This window comes from Zootermopsis nevadensis, unplaced genomic scaffold (assembly GCF_977971745.1).
Source record: "Zootermopsis nevadensis isolate Lab colony 2312 unplaced genomic scaffold, Znev_1.0 Znev_ptg000037l, whole genome shotgun sequence".
Taxonomy (NCBI): Eukaryota; Metazoa; Arthropoda; class Insecta; order Blattodea; family Termopsidae; genus Zootermopsis; species Zootermopsis nevadensis.
In genome coordinates this window covers 3,948,116-3,961,958 of record NW_028259169.1, presented here as the reverse complement: position 1 = coordinate 3,961,958, position 13,843 = coordinate 3,948,116, and the positions used below count along the sequence as shown (strand labels likewise).

At 35.8% G+C, this 13,843-nt stretch overlaps 1 protein-coding gene across 4 annotated transcripts; it reads right to left on the bottom strand.

Annotated features, from left to right (window-relative positions):
• Positions 1–2,099: 2,099 nt before the first annotated feature.
• On the bottom strand, positions 2,100–13,841 carry LOC147871852 (uncharacterized). Of its 4 annotated transcripts, XM_087360035.1 has the most exons (7): positions 10,452–13,670; positions 7,540–7,670; positions 6,979–7,118; positions 6,322–6,478; positions 3,421–3,582; positions 2,409–2,566; positions 2,100–2,237 (listed from the first exon to the last, which is right to left on the bottom strand). In XM_087360035.1, the coding sequence occupies exons 1-4, from the start codon at positions 10,826–10,828 to the stop codon at positions 6,440–6,442; spliced, it is 687 nt and encodes a 228-aa protein (XP_087216161.1). In that variant the 5' UTR covers positions 10,829–13,670; the 3' UTR covers positions 2,100–2,237; positions 2,409–2,566; positions 3,421–3,582; positions 6,322–6,439. The 4 variants fall into 4 exon arrangements, with proteins under 4 accessions (XP_087216161.1, XP_087216163.1, XP_087216164.1 ...); XM_087360037.1 differs by lacking the exon at positions 6,322–6,478 and having other exon boundaries at positions 10,452–13,665; XM_087360038.1 differs by lacking the exons at positions 2,100–2,237; positions 2,409–2,566; positions 3,421–3,582 and adding exons at positions 4,519–6,228; positions 13,710–13,841 and having other exon boundaries at positions 10,452–10,723.
• Positions 13,842–13,843: the final 2 nt, after the last annotated feature.

The window sequence follows — 13,843 nt, the reverse complement described above, 5'->3', positions numbered from 1 at the left end:
CTTCTTATTATGTAATTGTTCCCAGTATTCTGTTACCGGATCTCTTCTAAAATCTCAAACATATTCCAAGACCTGTACTCTCAAACTCTCTTCTCTTTTATGAGAGACCAAGTTTCACACCCCAAAAAACAATAGGCAGAAAGACTCTTGCATACATACATACATCTTTATTACATTCCATGGATCCATAACTTAGTCAGATGACAATAGGATGTGGAATAAGTCGTAATAATAATACAATACATGTTATACAAATACAAGTCATATAAATGTCACAAAAATACAAACAAAGGATAAATTACGACTTACTTTTAGACATTAGGGATTCATCGACAGAGTAAAAGGATTGTGTAATTAAGTATCTTTTCAATGCTGATTTAAATTGTGCCTTTTTATTTACAAGACTTGTGAGATTTGATGATAGACTGTTGAAAATTGGTCTATGAAGCAGATTTTTATTCCTTGTGTTGACGTGGTGTATAGTTTGAAAGAGTTCTTGGTTATTTACAATAAAGTTCATTAACAAGAATATGTATTCACATGGAAGAGCTAAGATCTCTAATCTCTTAAATAGACTTCTACATGAATTCCTAGGTCTTACACCAGCCAATAACCTAACAATTTTCTTTTGTAAAGTGAATATCTTTTTGATGTTTGATGAATTTCCGCCCAAAATTATTCCATATTTCATTAAATAGTTAAAATAGGCAAAATATTCAGATCTGAGTGTGTCAGAGTTGCTGACATGCAACAGAGATCTAACTTAGGTATCAGTTTATCAATATGATTAGTCCAATTTAGGTGATTATCAATTTGCAAACCCAAGAATTTTGTGTTTATTGACTCTTGTATATACTTCCCACTATAACCAATACTTAAAGCAAATTGTGGAGAGTTATTTGTTATAAATTTTATTAGATTTAGGGCCAGTTTGTTAGCAGTAAACCATCTACTCATTATGAGACAGAACTGTTTGATGTTGAACAGAAATCATTAAAATTTTTATTTGAAATTATGACGCTTGTGACATCAGCAAATAGTTTAATAGTATGTACTCTTTGCACAGAGAAAATAAAGTTAATTTACAAAAGGGAGGTGTGTATGTCTGTCCTAGCCACTTATTTGTATATTTGAAGTCTATAAAAAGTGGATGTATTTTGACAAACTATTATATTTGAAGTTTCATTAGATCCATCTACTAATTCTAATTTTCATTACCAGCTGACAATAATAACAACCATTTCATATAAACACCAATATACATTATGAAACATAATTGACAAGAATCTCACTAATTATTCCTCTGAACAAAAAACATTCTGGAAAAGACTTGTAAGAAATAATTGGATACACATTTTTATGTAAATTTAATTTTCTGGTAAATTATCAAATACATAAAAACATAAGACGCGTAACTTGAAAATGTCTGTAGAAGTTGCTTACACTATCACGTGTTCTTTGTCATGTATCTTTTTTGATTCATAAAATAAATATGTCAAGTGGAGATTATGTTATCTGTCAATATGTCCATTCAAATGCTTTATGTCAAAAACTGCTTGGAAGATTCTGATGGCTGAATTCCAATGTTTGGAGTTTCCAGCAAAAGTTGTCTTCAGAATGTAATTCTGGTTATCAATCATTTGAATATTATTTCTACTTTACACAAAACAAAAATTAAATTTTCCTAGTAGCTTATCATATAAGAAGTTCATGCACGATGTAATATGTACTTTCCACTAAGTTCTACACCTCTTATTAGAACTATTTTATATAGTATACATTTTATTAAAAAAGCACAGGTAATAATTGATGTCACTAGTGGAATAAGTGTATTATATCTAGTGCACAGGAAACTCAACTACCATACTTTAGGTCCAGTTAAAGTTTAGTTTTAAATTTTGGATTTCAATAGCTGAAAATTACCAACACAGTTCAGTTGACTATGAATCCATTAATGAAACATTATCACTGCTCAGTCAGAGACTTGAGGTGAGTAATGAAAGGGCAATGGCTGCAAATGAGGCACATAAATTAATGGATGTCAAGCATGGATGAAGTACAAACTGTCTCACCTAAGTCTATAAGGATGGCATGCTGATGGGAGGTGAGTTGTCGTAGCAGGTTCTCGTACGGGACGTGATAGTTAGGGAACTTGCTTGTATCTATTGGAGCAACTTTCAGACAGTACTGCTCTGCCAGGAAGTGCCAAACATCCCCACGCTTGCTGCGTGGAACTCCTGCAAAAACATCCAACAATCTTGTGAAATTAAACACTTTAGTAAGAAAGCTCCTAACAAATTTATTATGCAGAGGTGATACAAAGAGTGATTATGAATTATCTTTGCACTTCTAGACATTTTATTCTAAAAAAAATCTACGCTCAATAATAACATTTTCAGGATGTATACCTTAAGTATGAACTGTATGCAGAGAGATAACTGTATGTTGTGGTTTCATGAAATCCCATCAATGAAGGCAATGCAGAGATGGTTTTGAAGAGAGTCTGGGCTAACCTCACCTGCCAAACCATCCACTTATGCTTCATACAAGCCTGTTTCTAAAATAACTGTGAACAGAATGTGAAATGCATTCATATATTGCCCATGGTAACACATTTCATTTTCATTGCAGTGTGACAATTTCTGAACAGCTGTTTGCCCCTAGGTCCCTGCAATTTCTTTTTGTGTCGGAAGGGGGGTTGTTTGACAGACTGTCTACCCCTGCACCAATAATTCAAAACCAAAATGACATCAAAATTCACATCTGAGATGATGATGTATGTGCAAATGTGCAATCTTTGGAATGAGAATGACAATCACTTTGACACATGTAGAATCACCAGCTGGGCTCACATTGAAATTAGGTAACTGACTTCAAAACGAGTTTTTATTCATGCCCTACAAATTTCATTATCGTGCATAGCTTACCTTTTTAAAAACATTTTTTAAAAGTGAAAAGAATATTTATAATCATCTTGTATTGTGAAATAAGGTGATTACGAATGGTATGTTACATGAACGAATTGGTCATGGCTTATTTTAAAACACCAATGTGATGTCTCCTTCAACAGTACAAGGAAAAAAACATTAAAAAATAACAGGCTGGTATTGAAACCAGTAACTCCTCAAATACAAAGCAGCAGTATTAAGAAATACAACACAATATAATGTTAAGTCTACAGATGCTTAAGTATAAAATGATGAAATTTGGCTTTATTAGTGTACTTTACCAAATGCCACATATTTGTCAGTGAAGTTCCCTCTCTGTTCATAGTTATGTAAGGGGTAGGATAACAATCCTTCCCAACCCTCTTCAAATGAGTATAACCCCAGATTTAACTTTATTATTTCTGAGATTAAATTATTTTAATCCTGTCACTGAACTATTTCTCCATTATCTGCTATTATCTCATGTCTTCACCTTGCCTGATGGCTTGGAGCAGCATTTTGGAGTCACACTGAGTTGAGACGTGACTCTCCTTGCTCACCAAGAGATCCCACACCTCCATTACTTCTTGCACACATGAACCTATCTCATCATATTCCAACTTGATGCGCTTCACTGTCGCTTCCTCCTGTCGGGCTGCCAAAACAATGGGTTACTTTACAGTGTCTGATGATGTAACCAATCCTGTGGTTGTTAATTATTATTCGTAATTCAATAAAATACAAAATTAGTAAACTACAGCACAGCTCTGATTATCTGGGGCCCAATTTATCCATGGTCTCAGACTGCGTAATTACATTTTCCTTATCTTCACTTTACTTCATGGGAAATGAAAATGACTTTGATTACGATGACCTTTTTACAAATTTGTGAGTATATAAAAAAAAGGCCAACAGAAATATCAAAACAAAATCTATGGACTTGCTTACAAAATGACTTCAAAAAAGAATGTTTAGTAAGTTTTGCAATAGGAATATGTATGTTAATATGTACAAATTTGTGAAAGTTCCTATTTTGCTTACACGGATGATGATGATAATGCTAATTAAATATAATCTGCATTAACTGTGTTTTAGATTATCTGGGCCCTTGCCTCCCACAACTACCATGAACAATCAGCGCTCTACTCTAATTTCAATATCAACATAATAATTGCACATTTATTCCAACTTAAAAATATACTGTGCAAAGAAGAAATGTTATTTCCTGGCCTCGTACTGGAACATAACAGGATAAAATGGTGGAATTTTTGTTAGCAGTATTAAACCTCTAGGTTCTGCTACCTGAGAGTGAACGCATTAAATACGGACTTCATTGGATTCCGGACGTAGTGGGAGCACTTCCTAATCACTAGGTCCTATTATCAGAGTTTAAATTTGTTGTTAGAGGTGGATTGGATTGAGGACAGATTCTAAAATCATATTTTAGTGTTACCTTTCGATTCTAATACCAGAGAGTTTGGTGTTCAGAAGAAGAAATTAGATTAATCAATAGCTGTTTCTTTGTGTATGCTGGTATACCTTCATATTCACAAGGTGATTAGATCATTGCAAATAAGGTTATAAACTCTGATAAACAAAAACTATGTATTACTTTCCACTTTTCACAACTTTTACACTTAAACTACTAACATTACTTATCTTTCTTTATAAAAGCACGAGTGTGTGGAAGATACGAAAAAAAATTATGGAAACAAATGCCTGCAAACCAAAATTTCAGAATAACAAAAATAATGTTCATCTCCTGCAAAAGAATTGAAAAATATTTTATAATAATGAATAATGATATAATAAAATATCAGTGTAATGCAGCCAAACCCCATTGCTGTTTGAAAATGTGTTAAAATGTCCAAGTAGCAGCAACGACAAATGGCATTACAGGATTAGAAACACTGCTGTTTATTTTAAATAGCATGTAAAATATTCACCAGATGTCACAAGCATACAAATCTCTGTACATACCATAATCTGGACATCAATACAAGATTAAAATAGTCTGATGACAATTTTTACACATTGCAAAACAGATTTCCACATCTAATTTTGAAACACAAACCAATAGGAAGAAGAAATAAAGGACGCCCTTAAAGAATTCCTGGACGATTGAGGCCAGAATGGGTCATTAGGCCCAAACTCCTTGATAGTTAGATGATGATGATGATGATGAAATTTTTTTTTTTAATTTCCCTTGTAGCAAATGCACAATATGGTGCAAAATGATGATGCAAGTGATGATATTGTGCCAATTCTGGATTGTGCATGTGACAATATTTCAGAAGTAGAATCTGGTTATACTCAAAATGAAATTGGTGATAATCATGAATTTGATCACAAAAGTGACTCATCAGACAGAGAAAAAAAGTGATGAGCAAGCAGAATCAGTTGTCGCAGCAAGATGTGATATGAAACAGCAAATGGAAATATCTGATTCATCTCCCCAAATGGCATGATGTTCAAAACATCACCAAAATACTTTGTGTATACGCATGTGTGCAAAGAATGCATAATAACCTTTATCACAGGGGATTTAAACTCCCATCATGTGGGGCTGTAAGCTGGATTTTAACTTTAGCGTGAAATAGTTTACCACTATGCTACTGCAACACATGATCAGCTAGACCAAGCATAAAACTTGGTGCACAGATGATAAAAGATAATATACATAATCATGTAAATGCTACATCACTCTTGTTTATGTTTGGATTGCAGAATGAATGATTGAGAATATAATTACAAACACACAATGTGCCACTTCCTCCATCCATCCAATGGCTCTAGAGCCCATATTGGGCCTTGGCCTCCTAGTGCCAATTATTTGGCAAAATGCATTGATGTCTGTAGAAACAATTAATCCGAAGTTATTAATATGTTTATATTGCCTTACACCATCATTAAATTTAATTATTATAAATATAATTTGTCAGTTCATAAAAAATTTGTTTTAACCAAGATTTTAAAAAAAATAAATAAAGCATGACAATAAATTTTTCAAGTAATGTTGATGATAATACAGCGTGTTTCAAAAGTAGCTTTACAACTTGAGGGTGAGATATTGGTGAACTGATAGAAGAAACATATAATTTCAGAACATAGAAATGTAGTCAAACACTTCAAGTTTTATGTCCATCAGATTTTTATGGTTCAATGTGACTTCCATTTGTTATGTAGTCAATTTCTTGCCACACGCGGTGTAGCATCTCTGGTGTCACTTCAGCAACTGCGGTGGTAATTCGAGTTCGGAGTTCGGCCACATCTGCAGGTAAGGGTGGCACGTACACTCGATCTTTAACAAATCCCCACAAAAAAAAATCTAAAGGTGTTAGATCCGGGGAACGAGGTGGCCATGCTATTGGTGCGGCCTGACCAATCCACTGACCTGGGAAACGGTTGTTGAGGTACTCGCGCACTTCTCCGAGGTAATGAGGGGGTGCACCATCTTGCTGGAAGTGAATGCGTCCTTCCTGGTCATCTTCGTCAAGTTGAGGAATGAGGAACTATTGGAGCATGTCCAGATACACAATGCCGGTAATAGTCTTCTCCATGAAAAAGAAGGGGCTGTACACTTTATCTTTGCTGAGGGCCCAAAACATTAACTTTTGGACTGTCATGAACATGTTCCAGGAAGGTACGTGGATTTTCACTACCCCAAATCCTGCAGTTGTGGGCGTTGACCTTACCAGTGACATGGAACGTGCTTTCGTCACTGAAAATTACCGAGTCCAGAAATCCTTCGTCGTCTTCAAACCCGCCGCAACATTTCCGTACTACAGTTTACGTGCGTGAAACTCGATGTGTTTGGCTAAATTTGTGCATTTAAAAATATTGCGCACGTCCTTTAAATAAATTTATATTCTCCTGCGAAGTTGTAACGCTACTTTTGAAACACGGTGTATACTGCATGAAGCTCAATTACAAACAGGCAGAAGAACAAATTTGTGAATATTGACAGCTGACCACATTTCCTGTTTCCTTTGTGACTGTTTATTATACAGTTCTGTTCTAAAACAAGCATTATAATATTTCTGACAGATACCTCGCAGCCTCGCATTCTCCTTCTCCATCCGTATAAGAGCAGCAGTTGCTGGTTGATAGCTTTTTTCCACAGAGCACGCAGTTCTTCTCTGTCTCGCTTCAGTGGGTGCTGCTTTATACTGATTAACCCCAGGCCCCTCTCTGCTTGAACACAACAAACGGATGAGAGAATCACAACAGATAATCACAGAGCCTCTTAGTCTAATACATTTCCTGGGCGTGATGCTGACAAGAGAGAGAGGAGCTATATGGCGTGCAGTGGGATGGCTTTACTTTACTGTATTATATTTATATTTATTCCATATAACCACTGCATCTTTAGTGAAGGAAATGTCTAATTTCAGGAGACTGAATCATTCTGAGCCTCATACAGTACTCCACTACTAGCAACAACTACTCAAGAAATAAGAGGACAAAATCACTTGTTGAAACTGATAACAAATCTGTCTGGTCCTGACAAAATCCAGCAGTTAATCTTCATTAAAAGTTATGAAGCAAATTATACTTTAAGCCATAAAAATTTGTCAGTGCTGGTTCCAAACGAAAGTAAACTAAAGTTTACCAGACAGGTTCTTGTTAGGCGTCAGCATCCGATTGAAGATGGCTTGGCGCCATGATCCAGATTGCCTTGCCACATCCTGATTCAGCTCCTGTGTTGGTGATGTCTTTGAGGTGTGACCAACTTTCAGGAATCTGTTCACAAAATCAATGTTTTGTTTCAATGCTTGGTGTAAAAGTAATCTGGAGAAATTACAGTTTTCAGTTGAATACACTGTGAAAATTCTCTCCTATCTCCCATGTTTCAGCTTGTTAAATACTGCAAAATTTTTGAAGGTATAACAGAATTTAAAACCCTAAACATGTGTCTGTCTCTAAAATGTTAAACTACTGCCCTACATTTATGTGGGCGATTGCTCTACGAAATAACAGTTATGCAATTCCTGAATCAACAAATCAAACGACACTGACAAGCTTATTTTCAGACAGTGTACACCCACAATGTTATTACCTAGATATTTCACATTCTTTTAGATTCATTTATTATTTAATTTTTCAATACTATTAACAAAAATATTTCAACAGACGTGATCTATTTTGTTTTTGTATGATATTCTGGGGGTATAGCTGGACCACCTTGCTTCCAGGTGATGTAAATACGGAGGCCTGGTCTTCCAGGTTGGGGGGGTTGGGCATGGGGCTAACACCCCACCCTGGTTTGTAGCGTCCATGATGAAGATGATACTCCACATTTTGCTGTATTTATAAGATCTTCAGGTGACCTACAGTTATGTATTTTACTTAAGTAATGGTACAGAGTTAGTAAACATACAACTGTAACTTCTTCATCTGTTATTACTTCTCATTATGTACACATTAATTACAAAATATGTTACAATTTCCTTCTTTAAAAGTGTCATAAAAATATAGAATATACGAATTCTTAAAACTTTATACTAGCCAGACTGTTTTTCATGGCTTTATACTCATAATTTTTATTCACATATTATAGTTTAGTTCTGTTTTCATCATTAAGTACTGTTCCATCCCCAACCTGAAACTCTTTATTACAGTTTTTGCTTAAGATAGTTTGGTCCTGAAGAACATTTGAGGTTAAATTTATGTCCCTCGAAGCATCTGATATACTGATGTTTGAGTGAACTCCAGCATTGAATGATTGGGGTTAGTGCACGTTTGTTTCTATGTCGACTTAGTTGACAGTTTCTGGATTCTTAGAATATAAAAATCACGTAAGTTACTACTATCAATGTGCTGTCTGTTCAGTATGCTTGAGATTTTCCCACAGTTAATTCTGCAAAAATTTTGGAATATTTCAAACAGTCCTCTGAAAGAAGCTGTTCTTCTCTTATTCTACCACAGAATGCCAAAACTAGATAAAAATATCTAAATATGCTTAAAAAAACATGAAGTTTCTGGTGATAGATAATCAAAGGAACAAATTTTAATTTCCAGCTTTGCTTAAAATATCCACTAACTTATGAAACTGTTGTATTTTTTACTGAGAAAGAATCTAACCCCTTTCAGAATTTGCAAATGTTTTATCATAACGCAAACCTATAGACCACGCAACAGTTAATTTCTCTTTCCAGACATGTGTTACAACCCCTTGCAATCTTATTCTCATACATACATACATACACTTCAATCAGATCACCCCTCACCCCGTCAAAATGTAACTCTGTTTTAGTCAGTTCCTGCAGCATTCTCGTCCTCACAGGACAAGAGCAATGTATTCTCATAATATGCAAATTGTCTCATAAATCAGAGGAAGACATTATACTACACCAGGGGTCGTCAACCTGGTCCGTACCGCCCACTAGTGGGCGATTCAAGCTTTCATGGTGGGCAGTGTGGGTTTTTGTCCGTTGTTACAAATTTGGTTCTTCCTTCATATAACGAATACACTGCTAACAACTTCGCGAGTTTGACTTTTTAAAATATGCTTTTGCAATTTACTTTTGAATTCCATCTCTAAAATTTTGAATATAGATAATAATTCACCGGGCACTTCTCGAAGTAAACTCGTGGATGAAGGAGCAACAAATGAGCTCCGTATCAAAGGCATGAGTTTAGTGCGCATAACGGCCATCATTCAGTCTTCGAGCTGTACCTCTTTCATGGTGGTGGGCAGTATGTGCGGCACCGGTGGGCGGTAAGGAAATTTTACCATCAACAAAGATACAAAAGTGGGCTGTAGGTATAAAAAGGTTGACGACCCCTGTACTACACAAATCATGTCCATCACTGCATTTGTAATTGTCATATCACACAAATATCCATTTCAGTCACACACTTTGTAGATCTGTATCCCAAATTGTTTACTGATCCTTTCATATTTATTATCTGAAAATGAGACTTTAATATTTAGCATGAGAATCACCGACATAATTACTCTCATTTTCCAAACTGTGTTACAGTTTTCATCTTGTGTATTATAAGGTTAATATTTGTCACTGAAATGGAGAGATCTCAGAATACAAAAATCTGTCTTGTATATGAGGGTTCAGAAAGATGTTATAGTACGGACTGTATCTTTGCTGATGCTCCATCTGTACAAATATTACATATAAATAACTGTATTTCCTGCATAGTGACATCAGTAAACATTTAAGATTAGGGAGGAAGTGGCGATGAAACAATCCTTCAAAGAAAAGGTTTTATCCAATTTTCACAGAAGAGGCTCTTGCAAACAGTTCATGAGAGTACAATCATTACATTTGTAACAAAGTAAATGTCCATCTCTAATTCTAGAAGAATACTAACATGACGGTATACACATTAATGATAACGTGGAAGAAATTTTATTAACAAAATGTAGATTTATGTAGTTTAAATTCATCAGGCATTAGGTTTGACTGTTTATAAGCTAAGAGTTCCATATAAACATAACACTTGAGAACAGACTTAAAAAAGAAATTCTATCAACCAACTGACAACACCACAAAAGGAACTCACATATTCATCATGGGACTGGTCTTCTGCTGTCCATTGGGAGGAGTGACGGAATTCAACTGTTGCTGGGAGTTGCTGGCAGAAAGGCTGCCATTTGACTGCTTTTTTTGTAGTTCCCGTTTCATTGTCTCGCCTTCTGCAGCGCCCACTGTAGAAGAACGTGGTCGCAGACCACTGGTACCACTGTCTGTTATGTTGTTCTCAGGTACTTCCAGTGTTGGAGCTGGTGATGAACGGGTAGTTGGGCTAGCGTGCCCTGAAGAGGATGGGGGATCCTGGGAAAACAATATGTTTTCTGTATATGAGTAAAATGCACTATCTTTCAGACAAGATATCTGAACCTTGGGAAGATTATGTAAGAGTGGTCTAAAGAAATGCATAATAAAGAGCTTCAGAACTTAGTACTGTTTGGGTGATTAAATCAAGGAGGATAAAATGGGTCAGACACGTAATGTGCACAAAGGATATGAGAAATTCACATTAGAATTGTGCTCAGAAAACATGAAGGGCATGTAATGGATTCAATGACTCAGGTTAGGCTCCAGTGGTTGGATTTATGAACGTAACAGAGATCCTTTGCACTACGTAAAAGCAGGAAATGTACTGGATAGCTGATTATAAACTTTTGAAAATAATCCTTGCAGGGTGGAGTTTGTTCATGATCTTATCTTGGGAATGTTGTTTCACATATATATGTACATAGAAATGGAAGTAGCTTCTTCACAGCTACACTTGGAATTTGTGGACAATCTTCCTTCAAACTGACACAAAAGTTACCAAGAGGAATGTTTATTAATGTATCTTTCAAAACCACGGCCTGCTGAAGTGTCATATTTCTTATATCTGTTTCTAATAACAAACCTTTCTCTGTGACAGAGAACGTACAAAGGTTTCATAACCACTGAAAACGTTCACTGCAACTTGTAGGTCTCATACACGTTCAATTGTATCTGAAAGAAAATCATCACTTATCCAGCTCTCAAGTTCATTGGAAAAGTCATCCAATGGTTGAAAACAGCCAGAAACATTTTTTTCAACCAGTACACGTCCTCCAAAATTCTATTTTATTTATATATAAATTTGTTCACATGCCAAGATAACTGTGATAGTCACACCTTAAAATTTTGTTCACGTATCTTCGTAAGAACGTCCGCTAGGTACGCTACCCTCTGGAGTCACACAGCATCACACAGACTGTTTGTTGTTGGTCATCCAAATAATGTTACACATATACTGACACTCAGATTTCATGTCACTATGAATGACAGTCATCACCACTCTTCTGCCAGTCCTAACTTTATAAAAACTGGTAAAATGTATTGGGAGATGTGAAGTTCATCTCTAATTTGCACCGTTTTCAATAAAGTACTGCTGCACACATCCTAAATATGCATGCTGAGGGCATTAAAAATGCACACAACAATGACTGATAACCTTGTTTCCCTAAATTGTTACAGTGTGACTTAAAAGTGTAATGACGCAGTGTATCAAGTTAACTATATTGCCATAACAGCAAAGGTATTTGACAACTGAGTCAGTCCACCATTTGACAAAATTCTTTCTTAGAACCCTTGAGATTACTCAATATATTGCCAGTGTTCTGTAAAGTACAGTCTGAGTAACACTAGACTAACCCATTAAAGGCTGCAATACAGAATTACAATTCAGTGATTTGCTAATTCCGTGGTGCAGGAGTTGACAGTTATTCAGCCAATCCCACGTGCGCAGAACTTGTAGGTTCATCAAAAAAAACCACCACTGGACACAATCCATAATTAGTTCAGTACAATTTATATGCTCACATGCTAGTTTCTTAAGATCCATTTCGAAAATACTATTCATGTCTGATTCTACCATGAAGTGTTTGAAACGAAGTCATCTGTTTTACTGTTTAAATCATGATGACCATATTATAATCCTTCATTAATCATACTACTACATTAAATGTACATCTTATGGAGTTCAATGTAATTCTCTTAAATTCTGCATTCATTTCTCTTAGTCACAAATATTCTCTTCAATTCTTTGCTGCTGAACACCCTTAAAGATTTTTTATTCTTTCAAAATGAAAAACCACTTTTCCTGTTCACATAATTATTTTATTTTATTTATTTAGTGTTCTGTGTGACGACAGGTCCATATGAACAGGATCATTCCCTCCTTTTCTCGGACTGGGACCTGTTCATATACGTTCTTGGCAGATGATCCACAAGTGGTTTGCCATTGCCTTCTTCTGTGTGTGAATGGAGTAATTGTTGGGATGCCACGGAGGAAAACTCCGTGTTGCCTAGACCACGGCCTTGCCCAACACAAGTTATAAATTCGAACCCGAGACCCCAGGATTACAAGGCCAGCGTTCTAACCGCTAGACCACCGTGGCTGTTCACATAATAACAACAACAAATAAAGTCAATATACAATGTACACCAACTACTCAATTTATAGAAGAGAAATATTCATTGGAAGTCCCTTTAAAGTGAACACAAAAATAAACTTATTAGTATTAACTTACATTCAAAGAAAGTTATATATATCTCTCTCTGTCTCACGTGCGCACTCACACACGAGAGTCAAGGAAGATAAGTATACAGTTCACAAATGTTTATAATAACGAACAGCAATTAATTATAAATTAATGGAGATGCAAATAATAAGATCATGTGAGATGAGACTCTCAAAAATGACTAAGCACAAAGGAGGAACTTGGCTACATGCAAGGTGGGAGTAATGGTGATCAGGGGTGGAAATTATGTTGTATGTTACTTCTTGTCATGTGCTTCTGTGTAATAAAAAATCATTACACAAACTGAAAAAGTGATACTGATTTTTAATTGCGTAAAAATAGAATTTCATTCATTAACATTTGTAAAATGGGACGTTAGTTTGTTCTCAACACAGAGTGCAGCTCTCATTTCTAACTGTAGTTTTTTATTGCAACAGCATCTCACCTTGGATGCCTTGGGTTATGTCAGGGCAGTCCGTGTGGAATTTGTGGTGCACAAAGTGGCACTGAGACAAGTTTCCGTCTAAGTCCTTCACTTTAATCAAGTTCCATATTCACTCATGTATCATCTGGGGGATGGAGAATGGGCCCATTAGCAGCCACAGTTCCACAGAGACAAAGTCTCACCCCATCATAAGAAGAGACTACGATAGTAACAGCATGACGAAACATGAGCAAAATTATTTTGAAGTACTTGAAAGAAGCAATACGGCAGAATTTTAAGTTTCAGGTACTGATCCAGTAACATGCTATTTTACCTTACACAGTGCAGCATTCATTGGCAGACTCAATTCCTTCGCAACTGGTCCAAAATCATCTCGTGAGCCCTTGCGCTTCAGCAGCTGAAAGAACGTTTGGCCTTCATGAAGATGGTACTCCCTCCCAGGTACTG